The sequence below is a fragment of the Eptesicus fuscus genome, chromosome 5, assembly GCF_027574615.1.
Source record: "Eptesicus fuscus isolate TK198812 chromosome 5, DD_ASM_mEF_20220401, whole genome shotgun sequence".
NCBI lineage: Eukaryota > Metazoa > Chordata > Mammalia > Chiroptera > Vespertilionidae > Eptesicus > Eptesicus fuscus.
The window spans coordinates 72,221,479-72,244,237 of record NC_072477.1 but is presented as its reverse complement, the minus strand read 5'-3'; the positions used below and the strand labels follow the sequence as shown (position 1 = coordinate 72,244,237).

At 39.6% G+C, this 22,759-nt stretch overlaps 1 protein-coding gene across 3 annotated transcripts in view; it reads left to right on the top strand.

Moving 5' to 3' along the window:
• The window catches only part of FMN1 (formin 1), a 402,801-nt gene that overhangs the window by 295,927 nt on the left and 84,115 nt on the right, over nt 1-22,759 (top strand). For all 3 annotated transcript variants that reach the window (XM_054716379.1, XM_008142957.3, XM_008142958.3), the window contains one exon: nt 2,350-2,442. In XM_054716379.1, the coding sequence (XP_054572354.1) occupies nt 2,350-2,442 (93 nt within the window). The remainder of the gene's footprint in view (nt 1-2,349; nt 2,443-22,759) is intronic.

The window sequence follows — 22,759 nt, the reverse complement described above, 5'->3', positions numbered from 1 at the left end:
GCTCTTCTTTCTCTGGCTTAACTTTTTAAACAAACGGCTGTAGAATCTGTCTCCACTTACCTTTCCCATCTCCGATTTGGTTTCCTCCCTCCATCCCTCGCTCCCCAAAATTACTCCTGAGATGACCAGTGACTTCCATGCCGCTAGAATCAGTGGTCACTTTTCTGTCTTCCACTTGATCTTTCAACAGTATTGCACAGAACTGACTGCTCTTTCTTTCTTGAAATATGGGCTTCCTCTCAGATCATGTGATTCCATACTTCCACTTTCTCATTCCCTACCCTTTTCTGGTCTCTCCTCCGCTGCTTGCACGCCTTAGGGTTTGTCCTGAAAACCCTTCTCTTCTTTGGCTACATTCTTTCCCTACCAATTCATCTATTTTTGTGGCTTTAAATACCAATTTTATGCATGTGAGTTTCTGATATGTTTTTCTAGCCCAGCCATGCAGCCTAAACTGTAGACTTTTGTATATAATGAGTGTCTAATTGGCATCTCAAACTTAACATGTCCTAAATATCTCTTGATTTTTCCCCTCAAACTTACTCATGGCTTCCTTCTTTACTCTGATCAAGTATCTACTCAAATATCTTCAGAGGGGAACTTTTCCTGATCATGTTATTTAAAATTATATAAGCCTCCTACTTCTGTGGCCTTAACTGACCTCTCTTCCCTAATCAGAGTAGTTCCAATCCCTTTGAATCCAGTTCCTTTGAGTCCAGTTCCTTGAATCTTGTTCCTTTGAATCAAAATCTAGACACAGGAAACTGTAAACCTGGGAAAGGAAGAAGGTCCATGTCTTGAGTTCCAGTCATACTATTACCATTTAACTTATCCCAACAGACCTATGCATTTCTATAATTCTTTACTCAGTATATTTCCTCTTTTTTGAAATTACTCCCCACTTTTTTTTTATTCCCTTGTCTGGCTGGCTAACTCCTCTTTGACCTTTGCAATTCAACTTATGTTATCTTTTCTGGAGAACCTTCCCTGTCCACCACCCAATCTCAATCTGAATTGGAAGCCCCTACCCAGAATCCCATGACATCACAATATAGTACTGAAATGCCTGAGAATTTGTTGATTTCCTTGTCTCTCTGTGACTAGACACTTAAGAATATTTTTAGAGGAGAGATGACCAACAGATCTGGTTAAATATTTTTCCCCAACATTTAGCACAGTGGCATAGTTCAGATATTCAATAAATTCTTTGAATGTATGACTGTTTGTGTAACCCATATATATGCATTGTAGGGCTAGAAACCAACCTATTTCCTATTAGCTAAGAATAATTTATGCCAAAATCCAATCTCTGTAGAAAAATAAAACTATCCACAAGATTTGAAGGAAAAAGGATTAGAGGGGTGCATAGGAGAAGGTACCTCTGCCTCCTTGTGAGGTATGTTTGTTCTGCCCTAGTTCCAAACTCAGTGAAAAGGTAAGCCCCTCATTTGGTGTTCGCAGCCCACATTCACTCACAGCAAGCACTGTGAGTTCAGGAGGCTTTGCTAAAGCAGTGGAGATGCCCCAGAGGCCATCCTTCTCCAAATCAATTATTCTTCTCTCTTGCTACCCTTTTCTCTCTGTGTCCATCTCTTCCCCTGAAAGAGATCAAAATTCTTCTTCATCTGTTATGAAAGACAACATCCCATTTCCCTGAAGTCAGAATATTGGATAACACTCAAGTCCTCATTTGGGGATGGTGGGATGCTTGACTCCAAGAATTTAGCAGATTTTTATTTCCAGTAATGACTATTCCCTTTCTAAGAATTTGGAATCTAGGGACATAAGTCACAAATAAAAATGATTTCACATATGTTAGCAGAATGTAAATGAGAAGGGTAGGTGAATGGGAAGCATGAAAAGAGATGCGGTTCTCCCTACCTGGGCTTAGTTCTCATGCTGGGATATGGGTGTCACCCTGAGGAATTTAGGAAAGTTTGGTGGTTCAAGGCAACTGGAATGCCTGAGAATTTCTGTAAAATCAATTTCAAACTCTACTTTTGGAGTATGATCTGAAGAGGATTGGGGCCCTCAGTTCTTCAGTAGTTTTTTGCATCTATTTTTGAGAGACCAAAAGCAGAGTACTTCACCTGTCCCAAGCCAGAGGTTTTGCAGCATCTCTAAAAGGAAAATTGAAGATACATTTGCCAGTTCCTGAAGATAGATGTAGAGTGAGATAATTACTTTTGTTCCTGTTGTTTTTGTTTTGCTCCCTCCGCCCCCGCCCCCTTGAATTTGGATAAACAGTGATCAGGAAGGATTTCACACAATCTCCAAATGCATAGCTCAGAGCATGAATTCAGCAAATACATGTGCTTGGGAAGTCTAATTCCAAACTTCTCTTCACAGCAAGTGAGAAACAGATGGCAGTGGTGTGCAAGGAGTCTCCAAAGCAGTACCTCCAACCTTTCAAGGACAAACTAGAGGAATTCTTCCAGAAAGGTAGGAAGCCCTGAAACATCCTTCATTCTACAATTTTTCTTTGGGGCCTCCTGCCCCATGCATCCTGGCTGACCACCGACAGGTTCAGTGATTCCATGAGTCCATCTTCCCATGGTGGTTACACACTCACTAAATGTATATGGAGTTGTCCTATAATTTTCATATCATCTTTCAAATCTGTTTTCATGTTGTAAATTTTAACATTACTTTTGTTTTTCTAAACTTTGGGAAGGAGACTTTGTCTTTGTCTCTTCATGGAACCCAAGAGGATCCTTAGAACATATTAACTGACAAATGATGTCCATGCCAAGTATATGCAGTCAGGCATTTCAGATTCACAGTCAGCCTGGACAGGTGGATAGTGATTATCTTCCTGGTTTTATGAGTGTAGCAATTTGGGAGCTTGTATTGTAAAATTTCCATTACTTTTCAGGAAAGAACATTGGGGCCAGGTGAATGTCACATCCAATCACTTGACACCCATCAGCCCTTCAGGGTTGGTAGATGGGAGTGATATGCACAAAACCCAGTACTTATTTAGAAAGCTTATCAAGTTGTGCTTCTTCCTCCATGATTTTGGCAGGAATAGGGAATTTTTGTTGATCATTGTTAGTGAATGTGTAAGTTTAATGCATTTTGGATATTTCCTATTCTAATTTCTCAAATTCAGCTTAATTAAGATGTGAAACAAAAATAAGTGTGGGGCATAACTTTCAGTAAGCCCCAGGAATGTAATATACAGCATGGTTACTGTAGTTAATACTACTTTATTGTATATTTGAAAGTTGCTGAGTAGATCTTAATAGTTCTCATCGCCAGAAAAAAAAAATTATAACTGTCGGGTAATAGATGTTGACTAGTCTTGTTATGATGATCATTTCACAATATATACATATATTGAATCATTATGTTGTACGCCTGAAACTAATATAATGTTATATGCCAATTACATTTCAATAAGGAAAAAAAATAAGTGTGGTGCAGTTGAGGGAGCTTTTGTGTTTGCTAGAAAGCCAGGGAAAATCCATGTAGGGACATTTGGGGATATATCATTGTGCTGTTTCTATTTGTTAATAAGGTCACATGATACCACACCATCAAGAAAGACCATTACAGGGCGAATCCATATCGTATGGACAGACAACGTTGGGGGTTGGCAGGGAAACTCAGTCCATGATTCAGAGGAACTCCATTTCCGCTGCTCCCTTGGTGCAGATATCGCTTCCCCTCCTCCTGGGTGAGAGCGTGTTTGTGCTGAAGGGGACGTCGGAGCTCTCCCTGGGACACTGCTGAACCTCACATTGATGGAAGTGATGTTGTCAGGCAAAGTGCCATGAGAGCAAACAGTGATACTAACACTTATGTGTCCTGTGACCTATCAAAGTAGATGTATTGCTTTATGACTATGTAAATATAACCTCAAGGGGCTGAAGAAAAGCATGAAATACTTCCCTTTGCTGACCCCCAATTAAGAATTTCTGCTTTTGACATGTATGGACTTCACTTGAAAGGCGGCTCATGTGTACTTAGATTCCATTTTTATTTTTAATTGCTATTATCCAATAACTGGAATATTGTGCAATATTTGTATTTGGGTATTATCTGCCTATGTGCTATAGTGGCCTTACTTTTTTCTCCTTAAGCCAGCTTGACTCTTAAAACTTAAATTGTGAGTTTTATTTTTATTTTTTGCTAGAAAAAGATAAATATGAAAATATTTGGACCCTTGAATATCTTCTTTGGTGCCTTGGGAAAGGAATTTGCAAATTCCTTTTGGGGTTCTGTGTTAGTGTCTTTCCTACTAGGTTTTTCAAGAAACATCTGGCCTGTTCTGAGAGGAAACTGACTTGAGGCAAAGTGGGCCTTATGTCAGAGAGGTAAGGATATGGCCACAGAATGGTCTTCTAAGAAAACCCTAGAAAAGTGGTTCTCAACCCTGGCTGCACACTAGAATCACCTGGGGGAAATTTTTTAAATTTTGGCATGCAGGCCAAACCCTAGACCTACCAGCAGTATCTCTAGGGGTGGGGCCAGGCCTCAGGATTTTTACCCCCCTGATGATTCCAGTGTGCAGCCCAGGGTGAAAACCACTACCGTCTAGCTTGATTATTCAGAGTTTGCTATCCGTTAGGGACTGCGATAAATTCTGGGAATATTGAGATGAATCATACACTTCTTGCTGTCTCCCAAGGACTGTCTTGTTGCGGAAAGATCTAATTGAATAAAGGAGTCAGCTCTTCTTTAACCAACATAGTGAAGGGGATATGGGAAGGACATTAAGAATAACCTCAAATCATAGTTAAAAACAAAATCAGCCAAAACAAAGCACAAAAAGATTCTAAAGGAAAACTACCATCCTATAAAGAATTTTAAAATATATAAGTAAATACTTCACGAATCTTAAACATGTCTAGTATTTTGTGATGAAAAGAGCCACTCTTGAAACAGCCTGTTACTGTTATCTCATTACTTAATTGAGTTGGTCAAAATCAATGTAGAATTGTACTGTCCAATACAAATGGCAGGCTCTAGCCACATGCAGCTGTTGAGCAATGGAAATGAGGCTAATCCAATTTAAGATGTGTGTAAGGCTAAAACACATAGCAGATTTTAAAGACTTGGTGCAAAAAAAAACCACACATTTCATTTCTGATTCTTGTGTTGGTGATATGATAAAATTATAATATTTTAAATATATTGGGTTAAAAACATAAAATGCTAGTATAATTTACCTGTTTCTTTTAATTTTTAAGCATGGCCATCAAAAACTTAAAATTCTATATATGGCTCACATTATATTTCTATTGGAAAGTGCTAGTCTAGAAGACATGGTCCCTTGACCTTTCTCATCTTATTCCTTCACTCTCCTCTTCACTTTTTTATTCTACCTTCTTCAGTGTGAATCCTAGGTTGTGGGAATGCAGTTTTATAAGCTAGCCCCTCCCCACTTTTGCTCTGGGTCGAGCCTTTGTGTGGCTCTCAGATGAGGTGCTTAACTGAAAAATATGCCAGCATGCACTTCACCTGACTTCTCCTCTGTAATTCAGGAGTGAGTGGGGCTTGGCCAAGTTGCAGGATATACAAATGGAATATTTTTTTTTGCTTCTATGGAGTTCTAACTAGCAGTCCCTTTTCTTATGTTGATATTTCACTGATTCATAGAAAATATAGGGTTTTCCATGCATAATAATTATGCATTATTCACCCTGAATAATAAAAATTTAATGGCAGTTATCATATAGTTTAAGTATAGTATCTCATCTAATATGCCATTCATTGTAAGAAACATTATGACAAGTATTACTAAGAAAGAAAAGTTGCTGGCAATTAAACCTCGATGTGTCATAGATTGTATGATGTATTGTAATATCATAAGTGCTAAAATATGAAACTTTTTTCAATTTTGAAGTTGATGTAACGCGGTTAATTAGACATATAGAATTAGAGAGGATGGATGCCTAACACTTCTAGGTAAGTCAGGGAAGACTTTTAGCAATGCCAGTGATAGCTAAGCTAACATTTGGTGAGTGCTTCTGTATGCCAGACACTATGGGAGATCTTCTTTCCTATTAGTCCTCATAGCAATCCTCTGAAGTAAACACTATTATCTTCCTGTTGTACAGATGAATAAATTGAGGATGAGGAATTCTCAGCCGACAAATTCTGGAGGGTATTCCAGGCAGAGGAAAACATTGCGAATCTCAGGATGAAATACATGACATGTTTGGTAAATGGCAATTGACTTGGTGTAGCTAGATCACAGGGCACATGGGAAGAACACAAGACCAAAAGGGTGAGGAGAGTCACAATATGAATGCGAACTTTGTCTTACAAGCAACAGACAACCTTTGAAAAATAGTATCTGTGGGGGTGACAAGGTCATCTTTGTTTTGTTTTGGTATGTGAGATCATGTTGCTTTTTTGTTGTTAAAAATGCATAAGTGCAATATAGGGAGAAACCAAGATGGCGGCATAGGTAAACACCTGAACTGCTGCCTCACACAACAATTTCAAAACTACAACTAAAAGACAAAATGGACATCATCCAGAACCACAGGAAGGCTGGCTGAGTGGAAATTCTACAACTAGAAGGGAAGAGAAAAGCACACTGAGACTCACAGGAGCTGCGGAAGGCAGAGGTTCAGAGGCGCGCGCGGAAGAGGCCTGGCAACTGAGTACACGGCTGGCTTTCTCAATCAGGAGGGAGACAAAAGCTCCCAACTGCTCTGAACTCCAGTTCTGGGCGAGACTCCGGGGACCCAGACTCATACGGGGAGAAACTGGACTGTCTGGCAGCGGGCGAAACTCGAGGGCAGCTTTCTCTCAGAGGTGCTTGCAGCGATTACTGTGGGACACTGAGACCCAGGGGCCTCTCAGGGCAGGGCTGACAGGAAGCCATTGCTGTTTTGCTCCACCCTGAGATCCTGCCCCATGAAGCTATTGCTGTTTGCCACCAAGCTGAGTGCAGAGGCTTTTGCATATGAATGGCCTGATCCTTTGAATTCTAAACTTACCTAACAAACTGCAGCTGAGTCAGTGAGACCCAGAACATCCAAAAGAAGGCCCAAGGCCTCGCAGCAGCTTGCATTGCTTCACAGCTGGGCCTCATCTGGGCACCTCCAAAACCCAAACAAAGAAGAGGAATCTGCAGATCTCTCCATAGCTCCTGCTAGATGGCCTCAGGCAGAGGCTAAATTAGCACCTCCTTGGAGATCCAAGAACCAGTATACCCAGGGGTCACAGTGGGACCATCCAGATTACAACTCCTCATAAGGGACACACTCAGGGGGCAGACTCAGTGAGCACCAAAGCCCCACTGAAGCAAGTCTTGCCTCATAAGGGTGTCTCCAGCACAGAAGTTCTCCCATTGTAGACACAGCTGATCCTCACAACCAATTGGCCTGGAGGTCAATTCCTCCCAGTGATACCAACAACAATCAAGGCTTAACTACAACAAGACTGTGCCCACAGCCCACAAAGGGGTGCACCAAGAGTGTCTACCTCAGGTAACTGGGGAGGCTGAGCCACTGGGCCCTATAGGACACCTAGCACACAAAGCTACTCTATCAACTCAGGGAAGCAGCCAAAATGAGGAGACAAAGAAACAGGTCACAAATGAAAGAAATTGAGGAAAGCAAATGACTGGATATAGAGTTCAAAACCACGGTTATAAGGTTTTTCAAGAATTTTCTAGAAAAGGCCAATAAATTTAGTGAGACCGTGAGGATATGAAAAAGGAACAACTAGAAATTAAGCATACACTGACTGAAATAAAAAATAATATACAGAGATCCAACAGCAGACTAGAGGATCGCAAGAATCAAGTCAAAGATTTGAAATACAAAGAAGCAAAAAACACCCAACTGGAAAAGCAAAAAGAAAAAAAGAATCCAAAAATATGAAGATAGTGTAAGGAGCCTCTGGGACAACTTCAAGCATACCAACATCCGAATTATGGGGGTGTCAGAAGAAGAGAGAGAGCAAGATACTGAAAACCTATTTAAAGAAATAATGACAGAAAACTTCCCCCACCTGGTGAAAGAAATAGATTTACAAGTCCAGGAAGCACACAGAACCCCAAACAAAAGGAATCCAAAGAGGACCACACCAAGGCAAATGCCAAGGGCAAAAGACAAAGAGAGAATATTAAAAGCAGCAAGAGAAAAACAGTTAGTTACCTACAAGGAAGCACCCATACGACTGTCAGCTGATTTCTCAACAGAAAATATGCAGGCCAGACGGGAGTGGCAAGAAATATTCAAAGTGATGAATAGCAAGAACCTACAACCAAGATTACTCTACCTAGCAAAGCTATCATTCAGAATTGAAGGTCAGATAAAGAGCTTCACAGATAAGAAAAAGCTAAAGGAGTTCATCACCGCCAAACCAGTATTATATGAAATGCTGAAAGGTATTCTAGAAGGAGGAGGAGGAGGAGGAGGAGAGAAGGAAAAGGAGAAAGAGAAGGAGAAGGGAAGGAGAAGGAGAAGGAGAAGGAAAAGGAGAAGGAGAAGGAGAAGGGGAGGAGAAGAAGAAGAAGGTGAAGTTAAAAATTATGAACAATAAATACATATCTATCAACAAGTGAATCTAAAAATCAAGTGAATAAAAAATCTGAAGAACAGAATAAACTGGTGAATATAATAGAATCAGGGCCATAGAAAGGGAGTGGACTGACAATTCTCAGGGGGAAAAGGGTGTTGGGGGTGCGGGAAGAGACTGGATAAAAATCGTACACCTGTGGATGAGGACAGTGGGCGGGGGTAAGGGCAGAGGGTGGGGTGGGAACTGGGTAGAAGGGAGCTATGGGGGGGAAAAAGAGGAACAACTGTAATAATCTGAACAATAAAGATTTATTTTTTAAAAAATGAATAGTAGAAAAATAAGTAAGTGCAATATAAGAAATGCTTGGAATGGTAAAAGACTGGAAGCCAGTCCATCAAGCTCTTCTGAACAGTAGTCTAGGCAAGTGATGGTAAGAACTTGAGCAAAAGCAATCACAGTAAAAATGAGAAAGGAAGGGACATTTCTAAAGCTTTTAGTAGTTATAGGACTAGATAACTCATTGGCAGTACAAAAACTTCCAGAAAAAAATGGTGGGAGAAAAGGATAATTCCTTTTTCTTGCTTGAATAACTGGCTGGATACTGATGAGGAGGACCAGATTTGGGATGGGAAACAGTGCCATAAATGTGGACATCTTGATTTCATATACAGATGAGACACAGAGGTAGAGATGTTGGACTCATGGGAGTGCACTGAGTGAAACTTCAGAGGGTAGCAGGCATGAATGAGATAATACAAAGAATGCATATAGAATAAGAAGTTCCTCAAGAGTATCTGAGCATAGGATGGAATATAATAACTATAATTGAGAAAAGATACTTCTATACTTTCATAATATTTGGAAATTTGGCAGGAAGTGGCTACTTTTCTATTTAAGGGTCTTATCACTCATGAAGTCTTAAGCAATTGCGTTCTTTATGCCTGAGAAGTCGCATACAGACATTGTGACTCAGTTGATTCATGGTCAGACTAACTTTTACATGAGCTGCAATTCAGTTCTAACAATCATGATGATTTAATTTTTCTTCTGTAAATCATATCCTGTTTCCACACACAAGTGGGAGCGATGTGTTTATCCGATGTCTTTTATCATCATTCCCTACTCAAAATGTCCTTAAATAGTATTATTTGACAAAACTGGGGTACTTGTTCTTAATAATTTCATTTCCTGCGCAGAACCGAAAGCAGTTTTAATGGCACCACTTTTCAAGAGTTGCAATCTCAACAGCATCTGAGCACTTTTCCTTATAGGGTTTTCCTGTTCCACAGTACGCTCTTGTTGACCCCAGTTTACAGCTCAGCGCAGAGGAGCTCTGTGCAGGCATTATGTGAGTGCATGTTTTCCCACCCTCAGATCAAACATGCTCATAATGATATGGCCTTCCAAAATGTGATGCTCACATTAAATGTCCCCATAAACGTGGCAGGGATCCTGTAATTGAAAGAAGGCGCAGAGCAACTGATTAGGTCCCAGGTATAGATCTTGTAGGTGGTCTTTTCATGCTGTTAAATTGGTCATTTGTATTTATGGGTTTGGCAGGGAGGGCTGAAACCTAAACTGGTGCTAATACCAGCCCTCTCCTACACTTGGCCTTATCTCAGTCTCCATTAATTTTATGTGGCATCCATGAATGGAATCAAATCAAAACGAATTTGAATGAGCCATGCTTGTCCCGGTTAATCAAACTATTCTGTAAGGTTCTTTGGCCACCTGAGATTAGAGATACTCTAAATGTCAAGAAACTATTTTCTAGTAAAAAGTAAATAAATTTACAAAACTAAAAACAAATAAAACAAGAACTCCGATTTCCCACATTGAATGCAAAAAGAATGATCTCAATAGCCAAATACTCCATGAAAGCTGATACTAGGCCTATGTGTCCTACATTTCTCGTCCCAAATAACGAATGATCAGCCTTGGCCCACGAAAGGTGTTAATAATTATTTGTTAAATTAGTGAACAAACAGCCTGAGTCTTGCAAAGTTCCTGGAGGGTATTTGTTTTCCCTTGTGATTTTCCTACTTAGATTCTTTTAGAATTGGGAAATCATGCCAGAATCTGGTGAGATGCATTTTTTGGTCTATAATGAATGTCTGGATATCAAAACATCTATGTTATAGATATGCTTACAATCCATTCATATATACATATATATATATATATTGATATATATAGATATATAATTGATTTCAGAGAGTAAGGGAGAGAGATAGAAATATCAATGATGAGAGAGAATCATTGATCGGCTGCCTCTTGTACACCCCCTGTTGGGGATTTAGCCTGCAACGCAGGTATGTGCCCTGACCAGGAATTGAATTATGACCTCCTGGTTCATAGGTGGATGAGCCACATTGGCCGGGCTACAATTCAATAAATACTTAGCTCAGATTAGATTGACAAGGACCATAACTAAACCTCTAAACTATAGAATAAAAGCAGGTTATTAAATAATCTCTTCAACCCCCAAAATGTAGGAAGAAAACCATCTGAGTCATCATGTTCAAGTGATCTGGACAGTGTGACCTAGGAGAGGAAGTAATTCTTACATTCTTTAAAGAGCTTGTGGAAGGAAGGACTGTGGCTGCAGGAATGAACACTCTGTGTGGGCCAGACAGGACTCTCGTATTCCTCACTACTACTCAGAAAGGTACCAGCAGGGTGGCTTCACATCACATCAGATGGCCAAGAATTAAGATAATCTGTTGTGATCTCTTGGTCACTGAAGTAACAGAGGAGCAATCTTGGAAGATGGAGTAAGCTGTCTTATCAGAGGTTTATTATGTAGACTCTTATCAGAAAGAGTTAGTTTGAATTAGTTGTTTTTATTTGTTTTTCCCCCAGAAATTTCTGTAAAAAGCACATCCCACTGCCCCTCAGTAACCAGTTTTCTCTATCCCCTCTCTATCCCCATCTCTGCTCTCTTGTTTCTCTCCCAACCCCTCTCCCTTTTTATCTTTAATTTATTCAATTTTTCTTTTTGGACAAATATCCAATAAATTGTCTTTTGAATAACTCTAGTTCTCTTTTTTCTCTCCAATGAAAAGTTTGGCAAAAAGAACAAAAATGCCTAAATTATTTTTAAGTATGTATAATACTGACATAAATACCTGGAAAAGGTAGCCCCCCCCCCAAAAAAAAAAAAAAACCTACAGGTCAATCTCACTGTAGTTTATTTTTCTTTTAATTCTCAACTGAGGATATGCTATTTTGTTGATTTAAGAGAGAGAGGAAGGGAGAGGGAGAGAGAAAAAAACATCGATATGAGAAACATCAATCAGCTGCCTCTTGTACGTACCCCGACCCAGGATTGAACTCATTGTAGTTTTAAATTTTTTAAATAAAAAGTACATTTCACAACCAAATGGAGTTTATTCCCAGAACTTAAGGATAATATAATGTGATTTTATGAAGTCTATTAATATAATTCATCATTATTAATAGCCCTAACAAGAAAATTCAGATCTTTAGATGTAAACACCTCTTCAGATTTTTTTAAAAAAGGCACTTGACAAAATTCAATATCCATTCTTCATTTAAAAGCTCAATAAAACATTAAGTAACATCACTTTATATAATAAAAAATAAATATGTCACAGTCCCAAATTTATAACTCATATCATAAACAAAATCTACCTAATATGTAAGACCTCATGGACATCATTTTTAAAAAGACCAACATCCAATAGGAACAAATAATTTGTTTAAAAAGCATCTTTTAATATGTTTAAAAAGCATATCTCAAAATAGAAGTGCAAAATAAATTACATTGAAATTTCATTTTTCATCTATAATATTGGAAAAATTAAAAAGTTCGATAAACTATATTGGCAATGAAGTAGGGTAAACTTCACTGTTTATATTGCATGTGAAAGTGTGAATTATTATAATCTGTATGGAGGTCAATTTAGCAATATCTATTAAAGCTACAAATACATATGCCTTTGACTTGGCAATTCTGCTTATAAATGCATACCCTTATTTATGCTCCCACATGCAAAGTGATTCATGTATCATGTTACTTATTGTCACATTGTTTGTAACAGCAAGAGATTGGAGACAACCTAAGTGATCATCAATAATGGAATTGTCAAATTATGGTGCTTCCATATGATGGAATACTAAGCATCTGTTTTTAAAAAGAGAAAAGAATGAGTGAAGTCTTTACTATGTATTGACAGGGAAGAATCTCTAAGATGTATTGTAAGTGGAGAAAAGCAAGTGTCAGAAGAGTGGGTATATTATATTACCGTTTAAGTAAAGAAGAAGGGAAAAAATGGATATTAATGAAAATCTGAGGACAAATAAGAAACTAATCTAGGGCTGGTATTCTACTGGTGGTGCACAGACTTCCCATAAAACTTTTAATGAATTTGAACCTCTTCAAAATACTTAAAATATTTTTTAAAACAACTTGCTTTTCCCCCAACCCCAAAATTTAAATTTTTGCATTTAATTTTTTTCTTTCAAGACTGCCTCCTTTTCAGGCTTCCCCATTGTGATACCAATTGGAGTCCCTTCAACTACTGAATCTAGCCCTTTATGTTCAATTTCAAGGGAATGGAAATTAAACGTGCTCATTCACAAACTCTTTCCCTCCTTTGGGGGTGGGACTGGATCACAGAAGGAAATTTAAGGGCCTCTTGTATTTTCCTTCTCTTGTGAATGGCGAACCAGATCAATGAGATAGGACCTTGCTTTCTTTCATATGGTCCTCTTTCTCAACACCCCTCCACAACTGCTCTCGGCAATGGAGCCCTGCCAGCATGTGTGTGCATACACAGACATGCACGCACACACGTACATCATCATCTCCTCTTTGGATTCTTTACAACTATCATTGAGGTGTTAATCAGTGATTGATTGCAGTTGGTATCACATGACTCCTCTTTGAATTACTCAGTTATTGTAATTCCTTTCTGAGGAGTAGAAACATCCCCAGGTAAAGTAGGGGATGAAGCCAAGTGAGGCAGGCTTTTTCTTCTGTGTATAGAAAGTCATCCATTTGTGAATTTCTCTTTCCATATTGCACTGGCTTGTTTTGGAAGTAGACTAAGTTATGTTCCCCAGAAGCAGCGTTTTAGGAACTTCTAAAGTTTTATTCCTGATACTTAGCCATAATTGCATTATTTAATCTTCTTGTTATGACTGCATGTATACTTTTAGGTTAAATAGGGGTTTTTTTGTTTGTTTGTTTGTTTTTCACTCTTTAAGCATTCTGAATGTAGCAGAAAAAAAGCATTGTACTTGAAGTTAGGAGACCTGGGTTTGAACCCTAACTTCCCCACTGTAACTTCTTATGTGACTTTAGCAGGTTTTTATTTTCTTGTCTATAAAACGGAAATAGGAATATCTACTGCATAGTGTCATTATGAATATTAAATGAGACAAAATATATGTAAAACCATTGTATGAACTATATAAACCATTAATAATTAGTGCACAATTGTTACCTCATCGTCATCCTCCATGAGAAATATCAATGGGTTGAAAATTTCCCTTGAGTTTTCAGTTCAGACAGGGAGTTGGAAGGATGCCTCCCGACTTCAACAGTTGATGCACAGTGTGTCATTTAATCTTTGCAACAATCCTTTAAAGCTTATTTTGTAATTCCTAATTTTCTAGATGAGGAAACTGAGTCTGAGGATTTCAGTAACTTCTGCAAGGTCAGTGTGATCTCAATCTCAGTGTTGGTACTATGCCATCCTAGTAACTTGGAAAATCATTTATTTTTCTCTGTGTCTCAAGGCCTTGTGGGTAACTAGAAAGTTTTACTCTCACTATCTAAACAAGAAAAATGTGAGACTAGCAGACCTAGCCACCACAGCTTAACCCTAGGGACTCCCATTCCTAGAGTCCTGATGGAGACTTTGTACCACCTTCCCCAATAGTAACAACGGAGAAGTTTCATTTATACTCTGGAAATAATTGTGGTGACAAGTAGTTAAGTGTTTTATGGAATCAGTATTGAGCTCCGAATTCTTGCATAATAGTTGTTTTCATGATAAATTGCTTCATATAATCGTTGGCTCAGCCATCATTTCCTCTTTGGATTCTTTACAACTATCATCGAGGTTTTAATCAGTGATTGATTGCAATTGGTATCACATGACTTCTCTTTGAATTACTCAGTTATTGTCTTCTTCATGCTGGAAGAACTTAACACCTATACTGCCTTCTGGGAGTCATTTCACAGGATATGTATTATATAATACGTGGTGTTGCAGATAATGTCCAACTCTGGAAAGACCTCTTTATTCTTTCAAATAATACAAGTCTGTTGCTTCTGCTGAGTTCATTTCACTTTAGGAGAATTGTAGCAGCACCAGTAGGAGGCCAGGGCTGAGGGAGACAGTGTTTGCGGAGCACTGAGCACGGAGCCTGGCACTAGATGTCAGTAGCTGCTGCTGCTATAGTCTGTCATTTTGTCAGTCTTATCAGATGGTGTAGAGGGTGGAGCTCAGAGAGTCAATCAGAAGTGTTCCTTTCCTGTGAATAGCTCTAGTTCTAAATTCAAATGGCAAATAATAAATAATTACAGTGCAAGATCTTAGAAAATCATGTTCATCTTGTTCATCTCCCTTAAAAGTATGCCAAATGCAGTTCATATAAGCTGGATTTCCCTAGGACCTGAAGCTGCCTTTTTGTAGATCATCATGTATGTAATTAGAGAAAAAATCGGGTAGGCAGATATGTATGGAGCTTTTCTAAAGCATAGTATTCTTCCACCATTAAAATATTTTATTTTGAAGTGTAATTTTTATTTCTATAGTTACATCTTAATGAAAGTGTTTACATAATTCCTTTAAAGGAGGCATGCCTTATGGATCTCGTGTCATGGCTACCCAAATCAACAATATTACCACCTAGTGGCTGCTGAGTTGAACTGCAAACACATGATCCTTGGGACCCACAGAGAGCGCCTTTTCTGACTAAATGTAATTAGAAATGACAGTAAACACCACTAGAGTAAATGACTTTAACTATCCTTGATAACTGTTAACTAGAACATTCAAGCTCTGCTTTCCTGCAGGTGGGAGAATGATGAGACTTTTGAAAGGTTTGCAGGCTGAAAACAGAATGTGGTCAATTCCTTAATCCTTGTATTAATTTTTTGGATTGAAAATAAATATAGCTGCCTTTCTCTACCAGTGTTTATATTTAAGTTTTCTTGATCTCTACTATTTCTCTCCTGAAAATTAAAAAAAAAAAGTGTATTTGAGCAGATCACAGCCTTTTTCAACAGGGATAAGCAATGAATGGTTTTTCACTATAGGAAATACGCAATGTCAGTTCACAGACAACCTTTCATAAACTTAGAAAAATCTGAGTGCTTGGCTTCTTAAAGTGCCAGTCCTTGGTAGCACATCCTCACTCCACCTCAAAGCTTGGCACGAGGACCTTTATTATTTACCACTTTCCCTCTCCTCCTAGCATCTACTGACTTGTTGACATTCAAATTATTCATTGAAATGAACAAACCATCTGCCTACTGAGCTCATCGCATCATCCCAGTTTCTTGCTGAAATAAATTAAATGTGGAGTGAGGAATTATAATAATTCTAGGGGAGTGTAATATATTCAATTTGGTAATGCAGAAATCCCCCCAAAAAATCTGTTTGAAATTGTTATTCTTCCCAGGAGGGCACTATATTCTTTCCTTAATATCTTTCCTTCAGTTTCACGATTCTAGGATTAAGCCTAATTGCTAACATAATATTATGTGCGTGATCATCTGCATTCTTAAACTTAAGCTTCCTCTGGCGTTGGTTCCCAGTTTGTAGTCATGGCTGTGGCATTAATTATAGTTGGTCTGAGCTTCATGTGGTGAAATAGGTTCCAACATGTTGACCACAATTGATGGAGCTCCATAGTCCTGGGTAAGATTCAAGGGATGGGTTTTGTGTCTCTTTCAAAGTGTTTCCTTAGTGTTCCTGTTGAGGTCTCCTGGGAGACTCTTGTGAAAAGAGGGCTGGCTTCAGAATTACACAAACCTGAGTTCAAATCCCTTTCCTAACAGTCTGACCTTGGGAAATTTACTTCATCTAAACAAGGCTAAGTTCTCTCATCTCAAGGCTAAGTTCTCTCATCTCAAAGATAAGAAATAATCACACTAATACCATAGGTTGTTTTGACAATCAAATCAGCTAGCAAATATCAGCCACCCAGTATACTACCTAACATGATCATAGGCATAAATATTTGTTCTCTGCCTTCCTTTGCCCTCCTCTTAATGTTCGCTTGTACTTTGGTGTGACTTACATTACTTAAGCAAAGTCAGATTTAGTTCCATCTAAGATATTTGTTGACCATGGGTCCTTCTTTTGCCATACTAGCATAGATCTAGATACTCAAACTATTAGTTACATGTTAATTAAGGTCTTAACTATGTTCTAGAGATTATGCTACTTGCTATTGATATAATAATGAGCAAGATGAACACAGTCTTTGCCCCTGGGATTTTTATTTGCCAGTAGAGGTTATAGCCTGTTGGTATAAGGAATCCCTGGAGTATATTCTGGTATATGTTGCTACATAACCAACTTAGTATTTTGAAACAACAATTTATTACTATCTCTTACGGTTCTATGAGTCAACTAGACTCAACTAGGTTTTCTAAGAGGTTGGAGTCAGAAGGTGGCTGCATTTGGAATTGTCTGAAAACTTCTTGATACACATATACAGATCCTGGCTGGGCATCTCCTAATCTGTGTAGTCTCTCCACATGGCTTGGGCTTCCCCACAGCATGGTGGATGTGGGGTATTAGATTTCTTACCAATGGCTGCCTCTTTCCAAAGCAAATGCCACCCCCCTCCACAGAAGGAAGCAGAAACTTCTAATCCTCTTAAGGGCGAGAGATAAAACATGGTGTCACTTTTGGTCAAAGAAGTCACAAGCCAGCCAAGTTTCAATGGAGTGGAGGAACAGACTCCACCTCTCAGTGGAGAGCAGTGCATATGTACAGGGAAGGCAAGATTGATGGTGGCCATCTGGAGGCAGCCTACCACAGAGCATAACTGGTTGTCCCTCCGTTAATATCTAGACTCTTACCTTGTAGGTTCTGGCTTTACCTGACTTAGTCCATCAGGATTTGTGAAGCTGACCATGAGTGCTTGCCCTAGGCAGTGGGGTCCATGTTGTCTTTAGGGATCAGATAAATAGCAAATGTGTTTGCTCTGGTCCTTAAAACTTCTTCAGGACAGAGAGTGTTTCCAGGGAATGAGTTTTCATCATTCTCCTCAATCTCTCTCTAAAGAAAAGTCCTTATTTGTCTGTTTCTACATGGAAAGAAACACCTCAAAAAGAGTAGCCTCACAGATCCACCCTACTTTAGCGCAGGAGAACCAAGCATCAGCCAGGGTATTTTTTTCTGGAACTTAATATAATGGCCCATTTGCTGCGGTTTCTACTCCATTCCTTTCAAGATATTCTCCTTGGAGTTGAACCCCTAACAACTCAACACTTTGTGCAGGAGTCATGATGAAGACATACTTCTCTCCTCTTTCCAGGGACAAATGGCCTTAAATAACCTTATAATCTTCTCATTTTAAATATGGTTCGTGTGCTTAAAAAAAAAAAAAAAAAAGCACACAAGTCAACTTTCCCAACACCAGCAGGAGAGAAAAATGAAAGTTTAAGCTGCAACAAACATTCTTCTTGTCAGTATAAATAACTGATTTAAGGTCTGGATTTTACTATTTTTACAACTTTCAAATGATGAAATTATCAGAAATTTGACAAAATTAGGAATGTTTCCTTTCTGCAGTCTGGCCTTTAATAAAACTGTCCACTCAAAAACCCGTAAGTTCTGAGTGCCTTTTCAGTGGGTTCTGACCTGTTGTCTGGTCCTTCAATGGCCAGGTTAGTAATGCTTGCCTTGACGAGCTGAAGACCTAGCTGTGCTCCACTGTCAGAAAAGCATTTTACTTTAATATGAATCATAAAATTGAGGGGGCCCCCCCCAAGAAGGCAAGAAATGTGTGGGTGTGTTTTTTTAGGGATTTTTTTGTTTGTTTTTTTAAAATCTTTATTGTTGAAAGCATTACATAAATACGTCCCTCCCATTGACCTCTTCTAGACTGCCCTGCTCTAGGCCTTCACCACCCTATTGTCTATGTCCATGGGGTATGCATATATGCATACAAGTTCTTTGGTTGATCTCTTCCCACCCAGCTATCTTCCCCCACCTTTCCTCTGAGATTCTGCCTTCTTTTCCATGCTTCTTTGTCTTTGGATCAGTTTTATTCACTAGATTCCACATATGAGTGAGATTATGTGATACTTGTCTTTCTCTGGCTGGCTTATTTTGCTTAGCATAATACTCTTCCGGTCCCTCCATGCTGTCTCAAAGGATAAGATATCCTTTCTCTCTTTTTTTTACTGCTGCATAGTATTCCATGGTATACTAGTAAATGTACCACAGCTTTTTTTATACACTCTTCTACTGATGGGCACTTGGGTTGTTTCCAGATCTTCACTATTGTAAATTGTGCCACTATGAACATAGGGGTACATACATTCTTTCTGATTGGTGCTTCAGGTTTCTTAGGATATATTCCTAGAAGTGAGATCAATGGATCAAATGGCAGTTCCATGTTTAATTGTTTTAGGAAACTCTACACTGTTTTCAATAATGGCTGCACCAGTCTTCATTCCCACCAGAGGAATGATTTAAAAGCAGATTTCTGAAGACTCTTCTTAGCTACAGCAGCCTGGTCATGTGGAATCAGGATATATCCTTTGTACTTATACGAGCTCTTTCTGTGTTTATCAAGATTGTTGTAGCTGAAAGTCTTAACTATGAGCTGCTGAATAACAGAGAAAATAGGTATCACCAATTGCACTATGCATAGATACACTTTAAAATGCTTTCTGGTTGGGATGGGGCCAAGGGAGGGTCGATAGAATATATAGATTTAAGAGCTACTTCTATAGAGCATTGAAAATAATTGTTTTTCAGGTGCTAATTTATCTCCCAGTTTTCTGTTCCTGGAAATATAGATAAGAAATCAGAATCTGGAATCTATATAAAAGTTCATGAGTTTTGATTATATGTTCCAGGTGGATTGATTTGAAATACCATATGTCTTAATTTAAAATAATGACGTTGTTCCCTTGGATTTATGTAACTTCTTTTCAGGGACACACTACATTTACTCTGAGATTATAGAATATCGTGTGTGTGTGTGTGTGTGTCTGTGTGTCAATATGTAATTTTTTTCTCAAAAAATATTAAATGGACAACATCCAAGAAGCATCTAAGGAGCAGCAAGCTAGAAAAGTGGCCTAGATTGTTTCCCACAAACTGTGATTATCCAAACTCCACTAAGATCAATGAGCTGTCAGGGAAAAGGAAGAAAAAAAATTCCAGCAAATGTATCTGAAGTAATGGCCAAAGGGATAGAGAAACCACTGGATGGCTCAACTGTGATAAATGGGGGTGGTTTGTTTGTTTTTGAATTTTGTTCCTCTGTGTAAGTTCCTCTTTGAGCAACAGTTTCTGTGTAATAGAAACCTTTTGTACTGTGTGACACTCCTGTCTGTGTGTGTCTTCCAAAGATTGGGGGTAGTGGAGGTAGAGTGAGGAGTCATCTTTTCTTTTTAAACAACTATTGCTCATGCTGCTCTGGACTTCACCACTTGTGCGCATTTCCTATCCAGCAACTACAGTTGTCCAGAATTACAGTCCACTTACTGCTCTGTATGACGGGCCATGTGAACCCTGCAAACTTCCTCTTGTGTCAGTACCTTTCTCGTACATTCCACCTCCCTCCTGGGCCCTATTCCTGCCATCCCAAGCCTTGCTCTACTGCCCCAATGACTGCTCTCCCCGCAAGCAGCCATCTTTGCCATTGTGCTAAGTGAACTAACCAAGTCTCCGGGATCCCTGTAATTTGACAGCACATGGAATCCCACGTGATCTGAAATGCCTTTCAAACAGCTACTATCCTTTTGAAGTGGTTTTCATCATTTGCACACAACTATCTGCACAGATTAGAGGCTGAAGCCATGCTGTTGACTCCTTAGTAGTCTTTTAAGGTGCTGATACCAAATGCTCCCAGTCTTCTACTACTGATCTGGGGAAAAGGGAGCTCCCACCAGCTAGATTTCCAAATGGTATCACAGCTCCTCCTGAGAATACGATAATCCTCAAGGTGACCTAGTCCTCAGCTCTCTCCAAAAAAAAAGGTATCTCTTCCTTTTTCCAGCTTTTCTCTACCGCCCCCCCACCCCCACCCCGCTTCCACAGTTGCTCCAGTAGGAGAGCCTGAGCTGCAGGGACACTCACCTGGGGCTGGGGCACAGTGATAAGCGGAAAGCTGAAGTTATGGGTGAAGGATGCGCCAGGCTGGGACTGCTGAGTTTTGCTCACAACCTCAGGCTGCCATTTACCCCATGTTTTGATTCCAGGGTTTGGTGCTCCTCCCTGGGCAGATTGGTCCCTTCTCAGGTTTGATCAACCCTAGTTTACTACTTTCTAATATGTAGTGCCCTAAATGCTCAGAGGGCAAAACCTGAAATGTATTTGGTTTACTTACCAACATAGGTCTCCCTCCTCTTGAGTAGAGTCTTCAGTATACCTGCAGTAAGTTCTGGATAACTAGAAGTAATCATTTTTTTTGTTGCTTCGTACTTCATGGCTATATTTCTGCACATTAACACAATAACTGTGGGCTGGGCAATACAGAGATAGCTTTTTATTTTTTAAGCCCATTCTCATTTTGAGGAAAAATAGGTCTTCAAGAGAGTCCTCTCAGTTCTGTTTCCAGAACTCATCGCCAGGCATTACTGACTTCCACGGTCAGCCAAGGGCGTAACTGAGAAGTCTGGATCTCTTATCTCAAGAAACCAACCTTCTGATGTAGACAAAGAAAAAATACATAAGCTGAGGAATTGCTAATAGTCATTAAAAACCATGGCCATTTTTTGGCTGGTGTCTCTCCACATGTCGTGTCCTGCCATGGAATCTGGAGGCTTCCAGTCCTTGTCCTCAAGTAGCTCACATTGTAGTTTAGGCGACAATGTGGTAAGCAGTTGTGCAGTGCAGCAAATGCTAAGTGTCAACTGAAGTCCAAAAGAGCCAAGAAGTTCACTTCATTTGTCTTAGCTGCAGAAGCCTTGGAAGTGAGCTTGGTGTTGACACTCCCCTGTTTAACCTTGCATCTGAATATCACAAAATTTCTGACCTAAGGGCGTGGGGCTATAGGTGGATAGGATGCAGAAAGCCGTGGACCTAATGCTACTTAGGGAAAGCTAGCTGTTCAAACCAGTCTTTGCTCAGGTCACTGGTTTCTGCTTTGATCTGGAGTCTTATTCCCAGGAGAATTCTGCCTGCTCCTCTTCTATCACATGTAACAGGCTCCCCCCACTCCCCCCAAGTTTGGTCCAATTTCAAGGGAAATGAACTGTTTGTCCAGTCACCATCTCTGGGGTGTGTAAACAAGCGGATGGGCAATTAGTGGCTCTGTCAGGGCCTTGGCCCACCGCTCTGCTTGCACAAATGGAGACTCATCACTCATCTTTTGGACTATAGTCTTGCAAGCATGAGATAATGGGGGCTGCTTGGCTTTCAAGATTTCTTCATGCTGTTTAGATTCCAGTCTTCGTGTCAAAATCCTGTTGTTCAAGCATTTTTGGCACCAGCAACCACTGCCACTCAGCTCACTTTGGGGGGAAAATAATTTAGATTCTTTGCCTTGATTCTTTTTCTCATTAAACCTTTTTTTTTTTTTTTTTTTTTTAATGAGCAGGAAATAGGACTGAGACATAGAGATCTGTAGGTAATATCTTTCCTTAATTAGCCAAATGCTGACAAGAGAGGTCACTCAGTTGAAGCAGCTGTATGTTGTACACACGGATGGGGGCCGGGCTGGGCTGGAGTCTCCGGGGCTGCTCCGCCGTGGCCCTGTCAAACATGCAGTCCGCTCACTCACGACCCCAGGACTGCTGTCGTTGGTTTGCGTGAGCATTCATCCTGGCCTGTGTGTTTCTTCTTGGATTCAAAATGCCTAGAGGCTCTGTGGAGTGTTTCCCCCTGTTTGTCTCTCCTTGAGGTACACTGAAATCAGACCCCAGTCCCGGCTCTCAGTGTAAGCTGATGGCATGGCGTTTCCTTTGTTCTTTCTTCAGACGTTGGCTTCACCTCTTCAAGTTTTTTTTTTTTTCCTTTTTCTCCTTCTGCTTTTAATTTTCTTGTCCCTCTTACCTCTGTTTTCTCTGCCTTCTTTCATAGCTTTCTGTTTTCTCTCTGCT